Source organism: Camelus ferus, chromosome 13 (assembly GCF_009834535.1).
Source record: "Camelus ferus isolate YT-003-E chromosome 13, BCGSAC_Cfer_1.0, whole genome shotgun sequence".
In the NCBI taxonomy this organism is placed as follows: Eukaryota; Metazoa; Chordata; class Mammalia; order Artiodactyla; family Camelidae; genus Camelus; species Camelus ferus.
The window spans coordinates 49,754,293-49,780,218 of record NC_045708.1 but is presented as its reverse complement, the minus strand read 5'-3'; the positions used below and the strand labels follow the sequence as shown (position 1 = coordinate 49,780,218).

Below are 25,926 nucleotides of genomic sequence, written 5' to 3'. Positions count from 1 at the left end.
AAAAGATTTTAGTTTTTGCCTCATGTATTTTGAAACCCTGTTCTTAGGCACATACACATTAAGAATTGTTAATCATTATGTAAGGCCCTCTTTATCTCTGATAATTTTCCTTGCTCTGAAGTCCACTCTGTCTGAAATTAATGTGGGTATATAAATAGATTATTAACATAGTTATTAAGATTATCTTCAAGTATAATTTGATTCATAGTACAAAAAATTCATCACTAAAATAATTTTATGGTATTATTTTTAACCCAAATATAAAATATTATAAAATTGTTTGGACTATAAAATGTAGTACAATTAGATCTTGATAAGCATACTTTTTAAAGTTCATGAGATGTAAAGGAAAGCTCCTAGAACCAAAAAAAAAAAAAAAAAAAAAAAGGAAAGGAAAGGAAATGAATAACCAAGTGGTGGATAAGTGATCTGAAATCAGAGAGGGAGAGATGCTGGATGCAAATGTTAATATTAGCACATGGATCTAAGACCCAGCAAGTCTTGGGTTCCCCACGAACTGAGAGAATTAACACAGAGATTCTTGTATTAAGCCAAGACCCTTGAAAGGATCCCAGTTATCTCAAGTGGTCGCAGGTCAATCGGGTGTCCTAGCTACTATCATAAGCAAATGCACCTTCTCTGGAAGAAAGCATATCCCATTTAGACTCTTAAGATTCGCTCAGCTTGAGTTTAGTAAAATTACACCAAAGCAATAAAGAAACAAGTCATTATGAATGAGAACTTTAAAAAAGTCCTAGATCTAGATCCTGAGGAATATGGATAATGATATTATCAAGTTTAGGGTATAAAATGTATGTGAGGTCTTTAAATAAAAGATAGAGTTAAAATATCGGTAACACTAAGAAACTATCAAAATGATGACTTGTAATTGAAAAAATATCTAAAAAGAACTTTAAAATAAAGTATGTTATATAATTGTTACAGTTAAAAAGTAAACATTGATTTAATCTTTGATATTAAAAAAGCATTTAAAATTTAAACAAGACATAATTGAATAGATATTTAATAAATTGGAACATAGATCTAGGTAAATTATACAAAATGAAGCTTAGAGAGAAAAATGGGATATAAAGTATCAAAGAGAAATTTAAAACATACTAATAATAAAATAAAGGTCTAACATACATCAATTCCAAAAAGGCAAGACAGAAAGAATGGGAAAGAAGACTATTCAAAGTGATTCAGTAAGGATTTCCTCTAACTACTGAAAAATACCATTCCACAGATATAGGAATAAATAAAAAGAAATTCACACACACACAAATGGACTCAGTGCATTGTAACTCATACTCCAGAATACCAAATATTAAAAGATTAAAAAAGAAGAAGAAGAAGAAAAAACATATCTTCTACAGAGAAACAAACTGATAGCACTACTATGGATGTAGAAGGTCACTTCATAATGATAGGAAGGTATAATAATTCTACTTGAATATTCCTAATAAAATAACTGCATAATATATGAAGCAAAAATTGGAAACCTGATAGTTATTAAAGTAGGAGATTTAAACAGTGCCTCTCTTTATAATTGATGGATCAATCAGATTAAAAAAATTAGTATAGTTGCAGAAAATTTGAACTCAAAACATAATTTAATGGCCATGTATAGAACTTGGAATTCAACAATGAGAACAACACACTCTTTTTAAGCACACATGGAACATTTATAAAAATCATCCATGTACAAGGCCATGAAGCAAGGTTTTGAAAATTCAGAGAAGTGGTATCAGATAAACTAAATTCTCTGAGCACAGTGGAAAGAAAAATTAGTAACGTAAATCTCAACTGAAACATAGACACACAATCACATAATGCTTTTGGAAGTTAAAAAGCAGAGTTACTTAATTCTTCATGAACCAAAGAAGAAATACTCAGAACTAAACAATTATGAAAATGATACATACTATAAGATGATGTACTTTGAGGGAAATTTATAGCTTTAAATGTCTTCATCAAAGTTCATAAGACCTATGTGAAGATAATGCTAATATATTGTGGGTGGGTACTGAAAGTTGCAGGGAAGCTATAGTGTAAAAGCGTCCTTTGGAGGTAGTTTAATGCATTCTTTTCCTAAGGAGTGTTTTGAACTTTTCACTTCACTTTTTGGTGCAATCCACATTAAAGAAGGTAATTTTAAGAAAAAGCGTAGTACAAATAGATACGTGTCGTAATAATTTTTATTAATGAGTAGAGTATACGTTATTTTTTATAGCTGGAGAAACAAGAATTATGAGACCCTTTGTCGAAATAGATTAGGCAATGACTTGTATGTTGAAAGAATGATGCAGACTATTAATGGAGCACCAAAGAATAAAGAAGTTCAGTGTGACAGAATCATAAAGGAAGACAAAGGTAATTTCTATTTCATTCTGTTTGATAAGTTACCATATTTTAATATGCATTCTTTGAGTCTATCAATTAACAAATAAATGTTAAAATATATAAGGCAAAAATAGAAATAATTTGGCCAGATCACAACAGTAGCTGGGTACTCTGATCTACAGCTTTCAGAGTTTGATAATTAAGTTAACAAGTAATAAATACAGATACAGAAGATTTGAATAACATAATTATCAATCTTGATTTTCATACAAACTCTATCATAGAATTTTGTACTCTTCAAATCTTTATGAAACATTTATAAAAACTTACTGTTTACTGTAACAAAGAATATTGACCACAACTAATAAAATTTAAAATATACCAAGCACTATTTTAGACCTTTCATGTACAGGCATACCTGGGATATATTGCAAGTTTGGTTCAGACCACTCCAATAGAATGAATATCACAATAAAGTGAGTCACAAGAATTTTTGATTTCCTAGTGCATATAAAAGTTATGTTTACACTATGCTGTAGTCTATTAAGTGTACAGTAGCATTATGTCTAAAAAATGTACAATGTATTTTTAATTGAAAATATTTTAGTGCTAAAAAATACTAACCATCATTAGAGCCTTCAGTGAATCATAATCTTTTTTTCAGTAGAGTACCTTGCCTTAGTGTTGATGGCTGCTGACTGGTCAGGTTGGTGGTTGCAGAAAGTGGGGTGGCTGTAGCAAATTCTTAAAATAAGACAACAATGAGGTTTGCTGCATTGACTGACTTTCCTTTTGTGAGTGACTTCTCTGTAGTGTGTTTGATAGCATTTTACCCACAGTAGCACTTCGTTTAAAATTAGAGCCAATTCTCTCAAACCCTGCCATTGCTTTATCAGCTAAGTTTATATAATATTCTAAATCCTTTGACATCATTTCAACAATCCTCACAGCGTCTTCACCATGGGTAAATTCATCACAAGAAACCACTTTCTCATGCATAAAAAGCATCTTCTCATCCACTCAAGATTTATCATGAAATTATAGCAATTCATTCACATCTTCTAATTCTAGTTCTCTTGCTGTTTTCACCACATCTGAAGTTACTTTCTCCACTGAAGTCTTCAACCCTTCCAAGTCACCCATGAGGGTTGGAATCAACTTCTTCCAAACTCCTGTTAATGTTGATATTTTTACTTCTTCCCAAGAATCATGAATGTTCTTAATGGCAACTAGAATGGTGAGTCCTCTCCAGAAGGCTTTCAATTGACTTTGCCCAGACCCATCAGAGGAATTACTATCTATGGCAGCTATAGCCTTATGAAACATGTCTTTTATATAAGACTTGAAAGTCAGAGTGATTCCTTGATCCATGAACTGCAGAATGGAGGTTGCGTTAGCAGGCATGAAAACAACATGAATCTCACGGTACATTGTACATCAGTGCTCTTGGGTGGCCAGGCACACTGTCAATGACCAGTCATATTTTGAAAAGAATCTTTTTTTCTGAGCAGTAGATCTCAACAGTGGGCTTAAAATATTCAGTAAACCATGAAGTCTGCACATGTCATCATCCAGGCTTTGTTGTTCCATTGATAGAGTATAGGCAGAGTAGATTTAGCATAATTCTTAAGGGCTTTAAGATTTTCAGAATAGTAAATGAGCACTGACTTTGATTTAAAGTCACCAGCTGCATTAGCACCTAACAAGAAAGTCAGCCTGTCCTTCAAAGCATTGAAGCCAGGCATTGACTTCTCCTCTCTACCTACAAAAGTCCTAGGCGTCATCTTCTTCCAATACAAGACTGTTTCATTTACACTGAAAAATCTGTTGTTTAGTGTAGCCCCTTCATTATCTTAGCTAGATCTTCTGGACAACTTGCTTTGGCTTCTACATCAGCAGTTGCTGCTTCACCTTGCACTTTTATGTTATAGAATCAGCGTCTTTCCTTAAATCTCATGAATCAACCTTCAAACATTTCTTCTGCAGCTTCCTTACTTCTCGCAGCCTTCACAGAATTGAGGAGAGTTAGTGTCTTGCTCTGGATTAGGTTTTGGCTTAAGGGAATGTTGTGACTGATTTGATCTTCCATCCAGACCACTACAACTTTCTCCATACAGCAGTAAGGCTGTTTTGCTTTCTTATCATTCACGTGTTCACCGAAGTAGGACTTTTAATTTCCTTCAGGAACTTTTCTTTTGCATTTACAGTTTGGCTGTTTAGTGCAAGAAGCCTTGCCTTTGGCTTATCTCAGCTTTCAACATGCCTTCTTCACCAAGCTTGGATCATTTCTAGCTTTTAATTTAAAGTGAGAGATGTACTATTCTTTCTTTCTGTTGAACACTTAGAGATCACTATAAAGTTATTTATTTGCCTAATTTCAATACTGTTGTGTCTCAGGGAATAGGAGGGCCGAGGAGAGGGAGAGAGATGGGGGACCAGCCAGTCAGTGGAGCAGTAGAACACACATTTATCGAATAAGGTCTCTGTCTGACGTGGGCATGGTTTGTGGTTCCACCCGCTCCCACCTCAAATTACAATAGTAACATCAAAGATCACTGATTACACATCACCATAACAAATATAACAGTAATGAATAAGTTTAAATATTGTGATAGTTACCAAAATGTGACACAGACACGAGGTGAACAAACGCTGTTGGAAATGGTGCTGATAGAGCTGCTCAGTGCAGGGTTGCCACAAACCTTTAATTTGGGGGAAGAAAAAACCCAACAAAACGCAGTTTCTGCAAATTGCAATAAATGAGATATGCCTGTATATTAGCTGATTTAATTCTCACCACAGCCCTATGAGGTAGTAGCTATTATTATTCCCATTATTCTATAAAGAAGAAGAAACAGGCAAAGGGAAGTGAGCTAACTTGCCCTAGGCCACTCCATTACTGTGGTGGACGGTGATACTCCCAGTCTGATTCTTGAGCCTGAGCTCTTAACCACTACATTTACTATTTTTCAATGTTTATAAATTAACAAACTTGAGAACACAGCATTGCCAAAAAATCTGTGAGCTGTGGCCAAAGGGGTAATTAGAAGAAAGGTTATAATCTTAACAGCCTTTATTACTCATCAAAACCATAAACTAGTTCTTTTAAAAGATTAAAATAGACACACTTCTAAGGAAGTGCTAAGTCAAGAGAAGGGCAACTTATAATTAGTGGGAAATCTCTGTAGCATCTTTACTTGTTCTTGTACCGCTCCCCTCCTCCATACGGTGATGGTCTTAAAGATAGCAGTCTGCCATCTCAGTGTGAGACCCGGAGGGAACAGAACAGACTTTATTCTCGAAGAACTTGGTTTGTATGTTTTAACCTGTCTAGGGGCTACCTGGAGGACTGACAAAGGCATTTGTCTTCTTTTTTTTTTTTTTTTTTTTACCTAACTCGGAACTCTCTCAGGCAATAGGCATATTGCATTCTTCAAAAACATTGTAAAGCAAATGAATTGCTTCCTGAGGAGTCAAACACTGAAAGCCTGGGAGAAAAATCAGGGGAGAGATTTTCTTCAGGAAATTAAGGTGTTGAAAAGATTTGCATATAGAAGGGAATTTAGAACATCATGTGTATGCCTAGCGCAGGATGCATGCTCAGAAATGACCTGAAAAGATCGTAACTGTACACTTCTGACCAATCTCCAGATTCAGTACAAGCAGGAAGTGAAAGCTGTGGTATAGTTTTAAGCAACCTATCTAAGCATTGAAGGAATTTCTAAACATAGGGCCAACCTACAAAGACTGGAAGGCTTTTTTTTTTTCCTTTTTTTTTTTTCTCTTTTTTTCTTTTTCTTTCCTTCTCTTCCTTTCTTTTCTTTTCTTTTTTTCTGTTTTTGAGGGAAGAGAAATCTAGAGGTTCAGAGAAATCTCTGTCAGGATGCTGGCTAACCAAAAGCTAAAAATCAAACACTTCTGAGATGATACATGACAAAGAATACAGACTTTACAAAAATAGTTTAGAAAAATGACTTAGCAAACAAACAACTACCACTCACAGTGAACTATAACATCAAATCCTGAGAAAGAGTCTGATTTCCAGAATTACCACATTATTATATTCACGATGTTCAATTGTCAGCAAAAAATTACAAAGGCTACAAAGGAACAAGAAAGTAAGGCTCATTCAAAGAAGAAATTAACAAAATCTCCCTGAGGAAGTACAAACATTAGATTTACTAGACAAAGATTTTAGATCAATTGTATTAAATATTTTCATAAGGCTGAAGGAAACTATGCACAAAGAATATCTGAAGAAACAACGGCCTGAATATTCCCAAATTTGATTAAACAAAACATGAATCTGTACCTCCAAGAAGCTCAACAAACTCCAAGGAGGATACAAATAAAGAGATCCATACTGAGACAGATTATAATCCAACTATTGAAATACAAGGAGAGACTCTTGAAAGCAGCAAGAGAAAAACGACTCACCACGTACAAGAGATCATCAATAAGATTACACCCAGTTTTCAGCTGAAACCCTGGAAGCTAGAAGCCAGTGGGATGACATACTTCAAGCACTGAAAGAGGAAAATTGTCAGCCAGGAATTCTATCCTTCGAATAATCCTCATGAAGGAGAAATTTAATTAAATAATTACAATTGAATATATCCTTGTGAAGGAGAAATTAAGATATTTATAGATAACTGAAAGCTAAGGGAATTCAGCACTAGTACAGTTGCCTTACAAGAAATGCTAACGGGAGTCCTTCAGGCAGAAATGAAAGGATGCTAGATACAATTTGAAAACATATGAAGAAACAAAGAACACTGGTAAAAGTAACTACATAGGTAAATACAAAAACCAGTATTGTAATTCTGGTTTGTAACTCCTATTTTTCTGTGATATAATTTAAAATAAACACATAAAACGGTAATTATAAATCTATGCTAATGGGCATACAAAATATAAAGATGTAATTTGTGACAATATCAACATAAAGGGGGTGGAATTTGGTTACCTAGGAGCAGTTTTTTTGTATGATTAAAGTAAGGTAGTATTATTTCAAAATAGATTGTTAAAATTTTAAGAAATTAATTTTATTCCCCAAGGCAAGCACCAAGAAATAACTTAGAAATTACAGAAAAGGAAATGAGAAAGAAAAATGATACACTATAAAAATATAAATTAAATATAAAAGAAGACAGTCAGGGAGTATTTGAAGAACAAAGAAAATATGAGACATGAAAAAGATAAATAGAAAAATGGCAGAAGTCCTTCCTGAACAGTAATTACTTTAAATAAATGGATTAAACATTCCAATTAAAAAGCAGAGATTGACAGAATGGATTTTAGATAAAGGACAATAAAACTGGAACCAAAAAAAACATGACCCAACTATATGCTAACAAGAGACTCCACTATTTTTTTCCAGTTTATTGAGAAATAATTGACATACATCACTGTATAAATTTAAGGTGTATAGCATGATCATTTGATTTACATATACTGTGAAATGATTGCCACAGTAGGTTTAATTAACACCTATCATATCATATATAGAAAATAAAAAGTTGCAGAATATAAGATCAACACACAAAATTCAATTGTATTTCTATACACCATCTACAAACAATCCAAAAAAAAATTGTGTTTAAAATAGCACCTAAAATAATAAAATTCTTAGGAATGAATTTAACCAAGGTAATGAAAAACTTGTACATTGATAACTGCAAAAAAAATTGCTAGAAAAAAATAAAAGAAGACCTGAGTAATTGGAAATACATCCTGTGTTAATGGATTGAAAGACTTAATTTTGTTAAGAGGTGACTACTACCCAAAACAATCCCAAACACTTTTTTCAACAATAGAAATAAACATCCTAAAATTTATATGGACTATAAAGGGATCCCCAAGTAGCCCAAACAATCTCAAAAAAGAACAGCTAAAGGCCTCATACTTCCTGATTTAAAAACTTGCTGTAAGTTATAGTGATCAAAATAAGATAGTACTAGCATAAAGATAGATATATAGACCAAAAAAATAGAAAAGAGATTCCAGAAATAAACCCTCACATATATGGCTAAATGATTTTTGATAAAGATGCTAAAACCATTTCATGAAGATAAAATTGTCTTTTCAGTAAATGGCGCTGGGACAACTAGATAGCCACATGCAAAAGAATAAAGTTGCACTTCTATCTCGTATCATATACAAAAATTAACTTAAAGTGGATCAGTGATTTAAATGAAAGAGCTAAAACTATAAAACTCTTAGAAAAAAATTAGGATAAATATTTCTGCCCTTTGTCTTGACAGTAGATCCTTAGACATGATACTAGAAGCCTGGAGAACAAAAGAAAAAAAAATGGATAAATTGGGCTTCATCAAAATTAAAAACTTTTGTGCATCAAATAACCATCAAAAAAGTAAAAGGACAACCTACATAATGGGAGAAAATATTCACAAATCCCCTCTCTGTTCAAGGTCTGGTAGCCAGAATATATAAGGAAATTTTGTAATCTAAAAACAAAACGACAAACAACACAATTAAAAAATGGGCATAGGACTTCAACAGACAGTTTTCCAAAGAAAAACGAGTGGTCAACAAGCACAGGAAAAATTGTTAAATGTCATTAATCATTAGAGAAATGCAAATCAAAACCATAATGAGTTACTACTTCTCACCCATTAGAATGACTATAATTAAACAAACAAACACAAAAAGAAGTGTTGACAAGAAAGTTGAGACTTTGAAGCCTCTATACACTGCTTTTGGGAACATAAAATGGTGCAGCTACTGTGGAAAAGAGTTTGGTAGGTCCTCAAACAGAATTGCTGTGTTAGCCAGCAATTCCACTCCTAGGTATATACCCCATAGAATTGAAAATAGGTACTCAAATACATGCACACACATGTTCATAACAGCAGTATTTTCCATAGTCAAAAAGTGGAAAAACTGAAATGTCTGTCAATGGATGAATGGATAAACAAAATGTGTAAACACACACACTGAAAAATATAATAGAGTCAAAAAAGGAATTAAACACATGGTCTGAATAAGTGATAAGTTTCCCTTTTCTACCCTGAAAGACATCAGAAATTTCTTCTCTCGAGAGGACAAAATAGAGGATCTTTAGTTGGGGAACATCAGGCACAGTTCAAGACATGGGTACTTAACGAAAAACCAAAAACAAAAAACCAGTGGGATTAAATAACCCTATGCATACTGAATGCTACTCTTCAGAAATCCCGTCCTCCCTCGTGAAAGGGTCCTAGAACATGGGTAGCCAGACTTAAATACAAGTGCTGATAGTTGGAGATGTGAGTAAAAGGTAATGCAGAGTGGATATGGGCAGGACCCCAATAGCATTTGCCACAGAAGAACAAACCCCCAAACAAAGCAAAGGAATGATCAATACAAAAGTTAAGAAATGTGGGTACTTCTGTTGGAGGTGGCTGGAAGGAAGACGCTTATGATAGGATAGTGTCCAGTGTGCTTGTAGGCAACTGAAGGTATTGTTTCTTATCCTCGTTGGTGAGTACATGGTATTAATTCTTTCTTTACCTTACACGTATATGAAATATACTCTCTTCTGCGAAGGTCTGTGTTTCACAAGAAAGATTTTACTAAAACAATGGTTTAATTTATACTAAAGAATTTGATACAGACCAAGTAAATAAAAAGATTTTATGGATCAAAAAAAAAAAAGCATGTCTTCCTTGCCTGATTTTGGTTGAAATTGAAAGAGATTCAGGAGTCAGAGAGATGGAAATGAAGATACTGCCTTTATTACTGATGAAGTTAATTGAAAAATGTAGTCTTAAATCCACAAATAAGTGGATTTGGTATTTCTTCCCTCCAGAATAGATCTTACCAACAGTAACTGGCACAGCTAGATAAGCCAGACCTGCTATGTATGGGTGAGAACAGATCAGAATGCATGCTTTCTGCGAGTAAAGACTTACCAGAAAAATCCAGAAGTGGCTGAGCTGCGGTTCCTTCTCCTAAACTCTCCTGTGGGTTAGTCACTTCTGTTTCCGTGGCAGTAAGTCAGTGTGGGAAATAGAGGAGCCAGAAATGTCAATTTAGCTGAAGTTGCCTCTGCAAAGATTCACAAAAACTGAGGAAAAAGTTTCCCACCTAACAGAATACAGTAAATTTATTACAGAAGTGGCGTTTCAAATAAATGGATAACTCAATAAATGTTCCTGGCCAAATTTTGAAAATACAGTTAAATCCTAAAACTTGGTAGATTTCATTAAGCCAGTTTGTTTTCTAAGTATATTATCCTACAATAATAATTTTTTAAGGTATATGTGATATGAGGCTCATTTTAATTAAAAATATACATATGTATTTGTTCATTACAAACACATGTATATATTTATGTCAGTCTGGAAAGATGCACAAAAATGTTAGCAGTTATTATTTCTAGGTGATAGAAATGTGAGTCATTTACCTTTTCTTTTATATATAGTAAGCATGTCTTTTTACTCAACTAAAAAGTAAAATTATTTTTCTATAAATGTTATGTAGCCAAGTATTACTCTTTTATAGTCTGAATTAAACTAGTGGTTGGAAACAATGTTTTAAAACTTGTAAAAACTATTTACACGTATCTTACACTCAGAAATGCTCAAAACACTGGTATATTGGGAATACTTTTTTCTGATCATAGCTAAAATAAGATTTCTTTAACAGTGTATGACAGTACAAAATTGCGAAGTCAGAATTATTTATTATTTATTATTCTAGCTTGTACATGAGATTATGACATGTACATAATATCTGCTTCTTAGATTTTCTGTTTCTAAGGTTAATTAAATTTATTCAATGAATAAATGTAATGATGTTTACCTAAACCAATGTTTCTTGTTATCTTTAAAAAAGAAACAATTTTAAATCACCCTAACATTTTACATTGATCATTTATAACTTGCATATGTATCTCTGTAGCAATTATTTCATTAGTGACCATGTAACAATATATTCCTATATGCTCAGCTTACTAAATTTTTAGTTAAAGGGAGAAAAAGAAAGTTAGGTAATTTAATATTCAAAGGAATAATTTCTGTCTAAAGTCTTTTCCTTTATGAGCATGGGAAGTGTACCCTCTTCAATTCAGCAAGATATATTAGGTATTCACTCTGTGTATGACTTTGTTAGATCCTTTTAAGGTAAGTTCATAAGTTATTATGAAATGTGAGCTGACATTCTTACTAATTGAAAACATCATTAAATACCGAAGCTCCTTCATTTTATATCATGAAAATAGAGGTTCTAACAATGAAGTAATTTATTAGACCTAGATCCTGTTTTGATTTTCAGAAAAAATAATTCTTTATTAAATCACTGTACTTTAACTGAAAGTTTAGTAAGGTTAGCATGTAAGGATATATTATTACATAGTCACTGATATAATAATTGCCATATAAGAGTTTCATTGTTATATCAGCAATAAAGAGGGTTGGGAGGTTTTCAGTTTTAAATTTGAAGATAAATAACATTGCCAATTTTTGTTTGGAGACCACTGATATATTTCTCATTTGAATAAATATAGATAACTTAAAAATTTAAAGAGAGAATATAATAACCAAGCCATTCTATACATTTCTTGGGAACACTTTTCCAAGTACAATCTTTACACATATAGAAAATTTTACTTGATAAAAATGGAATTAGATGATTACAAATAAGAAGTATTGTAGAATATAGCATGTTATATGTTAACCATAAGTAAAAGTACATTAAAACCTTGTTATAGTTGTCCAGGGCCATATCAAGGTAGCCCTATATTGACAAACTGATGAGATTATGTGGTACCAGTTTGGGATAGAAGGGAGGAAGTGTGGGGATCAGAAAAGGATGGTGAGGATAATTTGGAGCTATTACTAAAATATGAAGGTATTTGTAGATGCAAATGGTGTAATGTCTAAGGATCTCTTAAGGTGTCCTCATGATTAATTTATTTTTCACCTTTATCCACTTCCTGCCATTGTGGTAAAACAATAGTATTTTCCCCCTAAACAATAGATATTCTTATCTTAGATTTTGCTATAACTTGTTATGGATAAGCTAAAATATTAGAATTTGGTTTAAAATAATCTTTACCTTTCTGTTTCTTTAGGCATAATGTCCACTGCTTGGGATTTGTATGATTCTTATAATGCTATGGAGCTTTCATCTCTACCAGTGAAACAACCTACAATTGATTCAAGTAGTAAAGCAACTGTGCCTTCTAAAGATTGGGACCAAAGAGCACCAGGGAGCACTTTAGAAAAAAGTAAGATTTTACTTATTTCAGTTATTTTTTTCAGTTGTGGCAAAATTGGTATGTAACAGTATATTAGTTTCAAATGTACAACATAATAATTCAATCTTTGTATACACCACAAAGTGATCACCACAGTATGTCTGGTTACTGTCTGTCCCTCTACAATTAACCCACCCTCTTCACTCATTTCACTTACCCCTAGCTTCCCCTCTGATAACCATCATGCTGTTCTCTGCATCTATGAATTTTGTTTTGTTCATGTTTTTCCATTTTCATCTATCTCAAGGTATTTTTTGATTTTCTCTTTGATTTCTTCAGTGACCCATTGGATGTTGAGTAGCATGTTGTTTAGACTGTACATGCTTGTGTTTCTAGGTTTTTTTTCTTGGATTTCTAGTCTCATACCTTTGTGGTCAGAAAAGATGTTTAATATGATTTGATCTTCTTAAGTTTATTGAGACTTGTTTTCCGCACTAACATGTGTGGTTTTATTATTATTAGATGGTGTCCTTGTGAGGGCCACTAGCATGTTTCCCTCAGCCACAGAGCCAGGTTCTCCAGGAGTGTTCCCTATGTGTGCTACATGCAGCCTCCTGTTGTGGCTGGGTTGTGATTGCTGTAGGTGCACTAGTGTGTAGGACTGGCCCCCAGTACAGCTTCCTATAAGGCCTAGTAATGACTATTGAGGACACTCTGGTGTGTTGGGCCAGCCCTGGGGTGCGAGCCATTTTTGGACATCTGCCCTGGCTGAAGTTATCTGCCAGGTGTGGCAGTGTGGACAGCTGCTTTGGAGGGGCCCTGGTGCCTGCTGAGGGTGCCTGCTAGGTGTGGTGGGATGGTAGGGTGCAGGGCCTCTGGAGTGTATCTGTGTGTGAACCTAGGGCAGTGTGAGCAGTGCCAGTAAGGTGGGTGGGAAGAACCAGAAATAGTGACTGCCAGGTTAGCTAGGTAGAATGTGAGCAAAAAATCTTGCCTGTCAATGACTTTGTATCCAGAGACAGTTTCAACAGATCCCTTCACCTTGGAGGCACATACCCTAAAGTTAGCCCATGAATCTCTTTCATTTATGCTTTTCAAATGGCTGCCTCTTCACTGGGACACAGACTGAGTGAATTTGTATGTGTACCCTTTAAGATCAGAATCTCTGTGTATTCGGTAGGAATATAGCCCTTGGCTCTACTGGACATGGGCCTCACTGGTTTTCAAAGGCAGACATTATAGGGGCTTATCTTCCAGTGCAGGTCCCCTGGACTGAGAAGCTCAAAGTGGGACGTGGACCCCTTGCTCCTCAGAGAGGACCTGAACTGCTCTGACACGCTTGCTAGCTGTGGATCACTGTGCTGAGGGTGTGGGTCTGGCCAGATGGCGTCTCTGCCCCTTCCACTTATCTCCTTGTGGCTTTTTCTTTTTATCCTTAGTTGTAGAATATCTTTTCTGCTAGTCTTCAGGTTGTTCTCAGAGATAATTGCTCTATATGTAGTTGTAGTTTTGGCTTGTCCCTGGGAGTAGAGGAGACCAAGATCTTTCTACTCTTCCTTACTAATCAATTTTTAGCTATTCTAAAAGGTGTGTAGTGGTATCTCATTATTGTTTTAATTTGCAATTCCCCAATAACATGTGATGTTGACCATCTTTTCATAGGCTTACTTTTCATTGTATCTCTTCTTTGGTGAGGTGTCTATTTTGAATTTTTTTTCATTTATAATTGGATCTTTTTTTATTGCTGAGTTTTATGAATTCTATATGTAATTTGGTTACAAGTCCTTTATCAGATACATGTTCTGCAAATATATTCTCCCAGTTGGTGACTTATTTCAGCCTTTCTTAATAATATCTTTTGTAGACCAAGAAATTTTAATTTTAATAAAGTCCAATTTAATATATTTTTCTTTTTTGTATTATGCTTTTAGTGTTATATCTAAAAATTATTACCAAACTCAAGGGAATTTGGATTTTCTCCTATATTGTCTTCTAGAAATGTTTATAGTTTTGTATTTCACATTTAGGTCTAAGGTCCATTTCAGTTAACTTTTGTGAAAGTTTAGACTAGACTAGACTAGTCTAGACTAGACTAGACTACACTTTCTGTCTAGATTAAAATTCTTTGCATATGGATGTCTCATTGTCCATTTAGTTGAAAAGACTCCATTGACCTTACACCTTTGTCAAGTATCAGTTAACTATATTTGTGTGGGTGTATTTCTGGGCTCTCTGTTCTGTTCCTCTGATCAATTTGTCTGTTCTTTCACCAATACCACATTGTCTTCATTAACTGTAGCTTTACAGTAATTCTTAAAATTAGGTAGTGTCAGTCCTATATTTTTCTTCATTATTGTGCTAACTATCTTGATCTTTTGCCTCATCATGAACTTTAGAATTAGTTTGTTGATATCCACAAAATAACTTGCTGGGATTTTAACTGAGATTGCATTGAATCTACAGATCAAGCTGGGGAGAATAGGCCTCTTAACAACAGTGAGACTTCTATCCATGAAAATTTAATTGTGTGAATCTTCTTTGATTTCTTTTATCAGCATTTTATAGTTTTCCTCATATAGATCCTGTACATATTTTGTTGGCTTATGCCTTAAGCATATAATTGTTTGGTTTTAATATAAATAATATCATTGTTTTAATTTCAAATTTCAGTTGTTCATTGCTGGTTTATAGGAAAGCCATTGACTTTTGTATGTTAAACTTATATCCCATGACCTTGCTGTAATTGCATATTAGTTCTAGAACTTTTTTTTTTTTTTTTTTGACAATTCTTTGGGATTTCCTACATAGAAAATCATGTCATCTATGAACAAAATGATTTTTTTTCCCTTCCAATCTGGATGATTTTTATTTCCTTTTCTTGTCTTATCCTACTGGCTAGGACTTATAGTACAATGTCAAATAGAAGTGGTGAGAGTGAATAGCTTAGTCTTGTTCCTGATATCAAGACTGCTATCTTAGTCTTGTCCCCTTGTTTCATGTTAGAGAGAAAGTTTTCAGTTTCTCATCATTAAGTATGATGTTAGCTGAAGTTTTTTGTAGATTTTTTTTTTTTTTTATCAAATAGAGGCAGTTCTTTTCTATTCCCAGTTTACTGGGAGTTTTTATCATGAAAGGATTTTAGATTTTGTCAAATAATTTTTCTGAATCTATTGATATAATCATGTGATTTTTATTCTTTAGCTTATTGATGTGATAGATTACAATACTTGATTTTTGAATGTTGCCTTGCATAAATCCTACTTGGTTTTGGTATATAATTCTATTTATACATTATTGAATTAAATCTGTTAATATTTTGCTGAGGGTTTTTGCGTTATTATCATGAGAGATGTTCTGTAATTCTCCTTTCTTGTAATGCCTTCATTCAGTTTTGGTGTTAGAATAATGGTAGCCTAATAAAATGAGTTGGGAAGTGAATTTTTCTATTTTTTTCCTTAAAGTTCTATCAGTTTTTGCCTTATGTATTTTGTAGACTTAGTTTTGCTACAGAAACAGTTAGGTTTGCTGTATCCTTTTGGAGACTTGACCACTTTATCATTATGGAATGCTCCTCTGTTTTGTGCCAGTCTCAACCTTTCAATAACCAGGTTGTGGTTGAACCAGCCCTTGTGGTTCTTATTACGATTGCAAGATGGCTTTCAGCAGTAATTATCAGGGAACCTGGAAAAAAATTGTTTATTACTTATAGACCTGGAAATTATACAGTACACCTGGGACCACACAGCAAGGTATATATATATATATATAGAGAGAGAGAGAGAGAGAGAGAGAGAGAGAGAATAGGCCTGGGGTTCTGCTTTTATTGAGGTTGAGAAAGGGTTTCATAGGCTCACTCTCTGATGGTCAACTTAAAACATAAGAACAGGAATTTAAAGCGGGGAAAGAGGATAAAAAAGTAGCCCAAATGGTTAGTTATTAAAATCAACCAAGATCTTTAAAACAAGAGAACCTCGGTGAAGGGAGGCAGCCTGGCTCTTTATCTAGTGTAGCTGGCAATGTGTTACTCAGGATAGCTGTCTTTGAAGTGGATGCCTCTTTGAAATGGATACCTTGGCAATTCAAGCTTAAATTAGGCATTTGCATTACAAAAAAGAAAATTAACAGTAACAGCCACAGGGTTTACCACTACCCCCTCTTTATCCCTGGTAATATTCCTTGCTCTACAGTCTACTTTGTCTGATATTAAATATATTTAGTTCACTTCTTTTGATTAGTGTTAAAATGGTATATCATTCTTTATTCCCATTACTTTCATTCTGTCTGTGCCTTTACATTTAAATTGGATTTCTTATAGACAACATTATTTTAAAGTGTGGATTTTATTATTATTCTGGTGTGACAAAACCATCAGATTAGGACACAATTGCTATTGGAAATACAGCTTGTTGTACTCCCAGATCTCAAGAGGAGAGGGAATTCAATGCTCTGGGCTACACAAAGTAGCACGAGAGTTGGTCAGGAGGCAGAGGAAATAGGTAGAATATATGAACAGAAGCCTTGGTTGAGGTTTCTGTAGGAAGGAATGGGTGAGTCAGGGTTAGCCAATTTAGGATTGGCAAGTGTGAATAATTTCAGAGGGGCATAGGGGCTTCCCTAGTTTTCTAGTACCTAGTCTTGGGATAATTATGGCAGTAATAGTTACTCAATTGTTGTTTAAATTGGGTAATTTCTTTTGTTCCCTCTTTAAGTTCACTGATTCTTTCCTCTGTCCTCTCCTGTTGAGCCCACCCATGAAATTTAAAATTTTGGTTATTTCACTTTTTAATTCTAACATTTTCATTTGGTTGTTGTATGGGTTTACTAAGACTTTTTATTCTTTGATAGTACTTTCTATTATTCCATTTGTTTCAAATGTGTTCATAAATACTTGAAATGTTTTTTTTTTTGATGGCTGCCTTAAACTGTCAGATAATCCAGACATCTCTGTCATCTCAGAATTGGTATCTGTTGATTTTGTTTACTTATTTTGTTTTTCACTGAAGTTGAGATTTTCTTGGTTCTTTGGATGATGAATGATTTTCAGTTGAAATTTAGAAATTTTGGGTATTATATCATGAGAAATAGATCTTCTTTAAACCTCCCCTTTTTAGCAGGCTTTGTTTGACACTATTCTGACAGGGGAATTTACTGCTTCATTTCTTCCAGGCAGGAGTAAAAGTCCATGTTCTCCACTTGGCCTTCAGTTACACTGAAGGAGGGGATCTCCTCATTACTGGTGGCCAGGGGCAGGTGGGGAGCTCTGGCTTCCATTGATACTACATAGCTGGGAAGAGTAGGAGTGCCTCATTACCACTCCCTGACATCATGGATTGGGACTTGGCTTTATTACTGTTGGGCAGTGCTGTAAGTTCTGACTCAGTCCAACTCTGACTGTTCTCATGGGGAGAAGAAGGGGCACCTTGTTACTGCCAGGTGGGTGTACAATTCCATGTTTCCCAATTGGTCTCCACTGACATTGCAGACAAGGCAGCACAGTCATTATATTTGGTAGGATTCAAAGTCCTGACTCCTTACTGAGCCTTCTCTGACACCATGCCCACTGGAGGGCCGGGAGGTTGGAATGCCTGGTTAGAGCCTGGCAAGGATGGAAGTGTAGGCTTCTCTCTTGGCTAGTGGAATTTGTGGAATAAGTGGGGCTACAGTTTTTTTCTGTGGTTTTTGTCTGGAGTAGAGTGGTTATAATCTAAAAGCTTTCTTTCTTGCAAGGCTGTTTTTTTCCTGGTCTTTTGGTTAGAGACAGGAGGTTTGCCTGGAGTATTTGCAGCAATAAGAAACCCAGGGGACTCACCACTGTGTCATTCCTTAGGTCCTGAACTCTCCTGTTGCTCTGCCTTATTCTATCAAAGAGTTTCAAAGGTTTCCTATGTTTCTTTTATATATAATGTATTAAGCAGGAGGAATAGGGAAAGGTGTGTCTACTCCATATTCACAGATGCAGGATTCCCCTTCATTCTGTTTTTTACTAAGTAATGTGGTAGGCAGAATAATCATTCTCCAAATATATACACATCCCCTTCTCTGGAACCTGTAAATAAATAACCTTACATGGCAAAAGAGGTTTTTTCAGATGTGATTACATTAAGGATCTTCAAAGGAGGAGATTATCCTGGATTATCTGAGTGGACCCAAACTAATCACATGGGTACTTAAAATTGGAGCACTTTTTGCAGTGGTGGTCAGAGAAAAATGTAATGACAGAAATATGTTAGAGAGATGCAGTGTTGCTGTTTTTTGAAGATGAAGGAAAGGTTGTTGGTGGCTTCTAGAATTTGAAAAAGCCAAGGAAATGAATTCTCCTTTAGAGCCTTCAGAAAGGAGCATAACCCTCTTAATTTATCAGTTTTATCCCAGTGAGACTTGGGTCAGACCTCTAACCTACAGAACTCTGATAAATTGGAATGGTTTTAATCTACTAAGTTTTTGGTAATTTGTTATAGCATTAATACAAAATTAACAGTAGTGTAGTATTCCTTTAGAGCAATATCAAATCAAAACTTAATCTGAAGACTGACAATAATTTTATTTCAATTTGAATAAAAATATACAGATACAAATTACCTCGTGAGTTGTCATTGCTCATTTTCTGAAAAAGAGCATGTTTTTGAATGGTGAAGAATTCCAAAAAGATAACTATGTATCTATATATCTATATCTATATATCTATCTTGCAAGTGCTTGGTATATAAAAGTCATTCAATGAATGCCTGTTGAAATTGTTGAATACTGGAGAAAAACAAATAGTAATGGCAGAATGTCATTTCTTAAATCTTTAGAATGTACAACAAACCATCTAATATTATTTGAATTATTTCATCATTGCATCATGTTTGTTATTTCACAGTTAGTGAAGGTAGTTCTCTAATGGATATAGAAAATGTAATTCTGGCTAAAATCCACAATGATGAAGAAAACCACTCAGATGCAGTATTGAAATCTGACAAATTTCAACAGGACTTATTTTTTATGGAACGAGTTATAATGGAAAATATATTTAGGCCAAAACTTGCAGCTTATCGTCAGCTTCCTGTTTTAAAAGGTATGTACTAGAACACTTTTTTTTTTTTTAAATTGTGTTGTTTTGAAATATTTTATACTTAAAAAGGGTATTTTAAAAATAACCACTTTTATACAAGCTCAAATAACTTAAAAATTAGATTGTGTTAGTTATTATTGCTAAATGTGATCTCCAGACTGAGTTATCACCAATCAGAAGACATGTTTATGTAGTTTTCAGCACTAAGTATGTGAGTAGCAGTAGAATGCAGACCAGGGAGCCCAAAGAAAGAGGCAACCTCTTAGAGTCAGAACTTTATAAGCACCTGTGGCTCTTTCCTCTCCCTTCTCTCCGCATTGAATTATTCTCTCATAATCAGCTCCACCTTTTCTATTGCCATTGACACTTTCCAGTTTCTGGCTTTTATTTCCTTTCCCTAATTTTATTTTACTGGCATTCTTCCTGTTCTTATTGCTACAAATCCCATCTCATATGTTCCCAAAATATTTTGAGGGATTTTAAAGATCATCTAATTCAACCTTTATTTTTTGAATGAATAAAACGAAGGTTATGGAAACTTTCTAAGTTTACATAGTCTGTAACAAATCTAGGCATTCAACCAATGTATTTTGATCCTATTTCAATTCTCTTTCCACCTTACCATCCTAGCATGCTGATATATCCTAAACACAGGTTTGAACATGGCATTTAGCTGCTAGAAAACCTTCATTACTTTTCCATTGCCAAGAATAAATTACAAACATCACAGTGTATAATTTGAAGACACTTGCAATCTGGTTCCAGATTATTTTCTCTCATTATAGTATTTTGGAGACCCTAGAAGTTAACTATACTAGACTTACCTAATAATCCCCAAGCAGAACCTAAAGCTTCTTGCCTTAGTACCTTTAGTTGTAATATTCTTGACTATCCACCCTTGTCCCTAGCCAATCTTTGCCTACTGCATTCGCAGCTGTCAAGTATGAATTAGGGCAAACTCCCTTATGAAATTTTTATTGATCCTTCAAGTCAAAATTGATCTTCTGTATGAGTACACCAAAAAATTAGGCTACAACATTGCATATGTGACAAATGGTTATAAACCTTTTTGCTTATGTACATCTAAGAATATTGAAGAACTATATTCCTTATCTCATGTTTGGTTGATAATTTAATTTTTTTCATCATATATATAAACTTTTCATACCATAATTAAAGAGTTATAAGGTAAAAATTTACAGAGTACTGTAAATGTTGACATTTTAAAAACAAAACTGGTGGTAGGTCATTTCTTTATATGAATCTAAGAAAAAGAAATACTATACGAAATTTTTAATGAAGTAAGATTTACACATAATGAAATGCATGTATTTAACTGTATAATTTGATACATTTTGAAAATGTATAAAATCTGTATAACTAATACTCTAAGTGAGATAGAGATAGAGACTATATCCATCAACCCCAAAAGTTCCTTTGTGCTGTTTTCCAGTTAAACCTTACACCCTTATAGATAGGCAGTAAGCTGATTTCTTTCACCATAGATGAATTTTTTGGGTAAATCACAGAAGTGGGTTCATATAGTAAGTATTTGTTTGTGTCTGGCTTCTTTCACTCAACACAATGTTTTTGAGATTCATCTAGGTTGATGTGTATATAAGTAGTTCATTTTTTTTCTGAGTAGTGTTCCAGTTTATGAAAATACCATGAATTGTGTATTCATTCATCTGTTACTGGACACCTGGACACATTTGGGCTATTATAAACAAAGCTGCTATGATCATTTTTGTGCTTCTTTTTGTGGATATGTTGCAGTTTCTCTTGGGTAATTACCTAGAAATGGAATCACTGAGTCTTTAGGTAGATGTATCTATAATTTTTTCAGAAACTGAAAAATACCTTCCCAAATTATTTGTACCATCTTCCACAAGCAACACACAAGAGTTGCTCTATATTCTTGATAATGCCTGATGTTGGCAATTTTTTTAAGTTTTTGGTTTTTTGTCCTTTGTATGTCTTCTTTTGTGTAATGTTTGGTCAAGTTCTTTGCCCATTTTAAAATTGAGTTGTCCTGTTTTAAAAAATCAAGTTGTAGGATCTTATTTTTATGGATTCTGGATATAAACTCTTTGAAAGATACATATATTACAACTGTTTTCTCTAAGTCTATAGCTTGCCAATGTATTTGTCCTTTGTTGAGCAGAAGTTTTTAATTTTGATGAAGTCTTATCTATCATTTTTTTTCTTTTGTAGTAAATGCTTTCCATTCCTTTTCTAAGATCTCTTTGCCTGTGCCAAAGTTGCAAATATCCTTGGCCTGTTTCTGAACATTCAATATTTCATTGTTAAATATGATATGTATAGTTTTTTTGTAGATACATTTAATTGGTTTGAGGAAATTTCCTTATCTTTCTAGTTTGCTAGACATTTTAAAGGATAAATGGGTGTCGAATTTTGTTCAGAACATTTCAAATGCTGCAACGCTACTCAGCAATAAAAATGAGTGCACTACCTACATACATAATACCTTGATGGATCTGCGTGGAACTCAAAAACATTGTTGAGTGAAAGAAGTCAGACACAAAAGAATACATACCAACAGACCCATTTATGTGATATACTATCACAGACAAAACTAATCCAAGGTGATAGAAATTAAACTAGTGCCTGCCTATGGTAGGTTACATTTGACTGGAAAGTAGCTTGAGGAAACTTTTTTGGTTAATGGATATATTCTTCATCTTTATTAGGATGTTTGTTACATCAGTGTGTATACTTATCAAAATTCATACTGTACAGCTAAAATCTATGCATATCAATGAATGTAAAACTTTTCACAATTAAAAAATATATTTATATTATCTGGGATTCACTTAAAGAGTGATATACCATTGTTATTTTTAAGCAGCTTTTTGAGGTGTAAGTGACAATAAACTATACATTTAAAGGATACGATTTAATAAGCCTTGATATGTCACCACAGTTAATGAATATATACGATTATATGTAATATATATATATATATATATATATAATGTTTTTCAGGTCTTTTATAATCCTTCCTTCTTGTTCCTCTTTGCCCCCCATCCTTAAGAAACCACTGATTTGCTTTACATCTAAATAGATTAGTTTGCATTTTCTAGAATTTTTAAATAAATGTAATCATACAGTATGCACTCTTTTTAAATCTAGCTTCTTTTCACTCAGCAAAGTTATTTTCAGCTTCACTCATGTTGTTGCATGTATCAATAGTTCATTGCTCTTCATTACTGACTAGTATTCCACTGCATGAATATCCTACACTGTGCTTATCCCTTCACCTATTGATTGATATTTGTTTCCAGTTTGGGGTCACTACAAATAAAGTTGGTATGAATATTGGTAACCAAAGACTCTGTATGAACATTTGCTTTTATTTCTCTTGAGTCATTATCTTGTTTTGGAATGGATGGACCATACGTAAGATATATATTTAACTTTCTTTTTTTTTTAATATATGCTTCCTAAGCAGAGCTTTAGCTGAATCTCATAAGATTTGATATATTGTGTTTTCAGTTCATTAAAGCATATTTTAGAATTTCTTTTGAGACTCTGTTGACCCATGTGTTATTTATAAATGTTTTAATATCCAAATATTTTGAGATTTTCTAGCTATCTTTCTGTTATTAATTTTTAATTCCATTACAGTTATTAATTTTTAGTTCCATTACAGTTTCAGAGTATATATTATATGATTTGTATTTTTTTTTAGATTTGTTAAGGTTGTTTTATGGTCCATAATGTGGTCTATCTTTAAAATGTGCTATGACACTTGAGAAGAATATGTATTCTGGTGTTTCTGGATGGAATGTTAGGTCAAGGTGTTTGGTAGTGATGTTTACGTCATCTGATTTTCTGCCTACTTGGTCTCTCAGTTATTGAGACAGGAGTGTTGAAATCTCTAACTATAATTGCGTATTTGTTTATTTCTCCTTTCAGATCTGTTTTTTTGTTGTTGTTTGTTTGTTTCTTTCTTTCTTTCATGTATTTTGAAGTTGTTAGGTACATTCACATTTTGATTTGTTATGACTTCTAGAAGAATTGACTGCTGAGTTTTCTAATTTATACAGGCAGAGATCTGAGGAATATATATGGAAATGGATATTAAGGGTGTAGGATAATGATGGAAGGAATATAAAGTCAGATCAGGTCAGATTTATTACTATGGTTCCACTAAGCAGAGATTCTAGATATGGTATTGTAGTTCAAGGGATTAGACTCGAAGAGTTTGTTGGTTTTTTGGGGCTGATAATGGACCAAAATCTAGCATTCACTAGGTGGAGTTGAAATGTCAGAACTGCCTTGGTATATACTATAGGGAAAGGGACATTCTAATGTTAGAGTGGATTTATCAGGATGACCTGCTCACTCACTCCAGGAGGGTCCAGATAATATGCCTTTTACTGCAATTATGAGAAATAAATTTGTGAGGGGGAATCCCAATATCCTTGAAGAGCTCTGTACTTACACTTTTCTGTAGGTTAGAAATTACAATGGGAGCTGCTGCCACTAATCTGGGATCCTTAGAGGCACATATTTCTCATTTAGATGTGTTATTCTGGTCCACTTACTGAGTCGCCTGAAAAGCTGCTAGCTTTGAATGGGGCCCAGAACAACAGAAGATTCTGCAAACGGTCCAGACAGCTATTCAGGGTGCCCTATTACTTGGGCCATTTGACCTGGCAGATCCAATGGTGCTTGAACTGTCAGTGGTAGATAGAGATGCTCTTGGAGACTTTGGCAGATAGATTCCTGTAGGTATAGAGGACAATGATCTTTTTATTTGATTTAATTTTAGAACTGGAACCTGAAGAATCTGAAATCTTTTTAGAAGGTGAAAAACTTGAAGAGATAGAAGAGGAGGTTAAGAAGGAAGAGGAAGAAGAAATGGAAATAGGTTCTGAACAGTCAACAATACCAGCCAATTTGGAACGACTTTGGTCCTTTTCCTGCGACTTAACCAAAGGCCTTAATGTCAGCAGCCTTGCCTGGAATAAAACAAATCCAGTAAGTTACTGAAAATTTTAACAGTTCTGTCTCTAGCATTTAAGGGCACTTGTCAAGTACTAATGAATATTTTTTTTCTCAGATTTTAGGCAAAGGATTTAAACTTAAAATTAACATAACCCATAGCTTTAAAATTCCTCTAAAAACAAATTACATGTTTTAAAAAGGGTAAAATTAAAAAAAGTTATAAAGTAATGTTTTTCTCCTTTACTATGAAAACATCACCATTTTTATTTTAGGAGATATACTTGGGACATGGCTTTCTCTGAATCCATGTCTGATATTGAGAAGTGAACTAGAAGATAATAGATAATGTATATGGATTTACTCTAACATGTAGCAAACTCCTATACCCTAATTTGTATTCTCCTTAAAGGAACCATATTTGGAAGTATATACTTAATCCAGTGACCCTGTAAATGTGCAAAATAATTTTGAAATTTCTTAAAATACTATTAGTACTACTAGCAGTAAATAGAACTTACTATGTACCACGCACTATTATAAACATTTTGCTTGTATTAACACAACAGCTTTATGAGTTAGGTACTATTTTCCCCATTATGTTGATGAGGAAACTGAAGCACAGAAAGGATGAATAACTTGCCCAAAGTTATGCAACCAGTTAATGAAGCAGTTAGAATTCAAACTGAGACATCCGGCTCCAGGGTTCTTGCTCTTAACTACTGCACTGCCAGAAATCATCTTGAGACAAACTAGATGAATCATCAAGCTGGGGAGCAGTATGGATGCTTGTGAAAAAGATGATTATAGAGTAATGAGACTCCTTTTTTTCCTGGGGTTTATAAACTGGTTCTGAGGACATGATTCTCAGTTAGTGATTTCAAAAACTTTTTGTAGTAATGGCAATGTCATTGGAATAAATATGTAGTGTATTTTTTAAGTGGTCAAAACTAGTTTGTTTGTTTCAACTGTCTTGTTTTATGTATGTTGAAGAATTAACCGTATTATTTTATTGCCACACCTTATTAGGTGCTGTGTGCAAACATGATAGTTGTTATGGCTATTAAAAATCCTATAATCATTTTTGTTAAAACCTAAATAACACATTACTTAAATTATGCATATTATTTTGAATAAAATAAAATACTTTCAGCACGGATTTGTCTTTATAAAACTATATTTGGGAACATCTTATAGATAAGTGAAATTTAAAAAATCAGTAATGACCAGTATAATAAAGACAGATGAATCATTTTATGAAACTGAATATACTAGCATTTAAAAAATTAATATATTGCTACTGAGGATAAGATTAAGTAATTTTAAATGAAGCTAAAAAAAGTATGACAAATGGCAT

General features: G+C 33.7%; 1 protein-coding gene across 3 annotated transcripts in view; it reads left to right on the top strand.

Annotated features, from left to right (window-relative positions):
• The window catches only part of WDR78 (WD repeat domain 78), a 78,490-nt gene that overhangs the window by 31,364 nt on the left and 21,200 nt on the right, over positions 1–25,926 (top strand). For 2 of the 3 annotated variants that reach the window (XM_014564595.2, XM_032494529.1), the window contains exons 6-9: positions 2,234–2,373; positions 12,419–12,574; positions 19,407–19,601; positions 24,397–24,605. In XM_014564595.2, coding sequence (XP_014420081.1) covers positions 2,234–2,373; positions 12,419–12,574; positions 19,407–19,601; positions 24,397–24,605 — 700 coding nt within the window. The remainder of the gene's footprint in view (positions 1–2,233; positions 2,374–12,418; positions 12,575–19,406; positions 19,602–24,396; positions 24,606–25,926) is intronic. The other variant, XM_032494528.1, reaches the window with a different exon arrangement.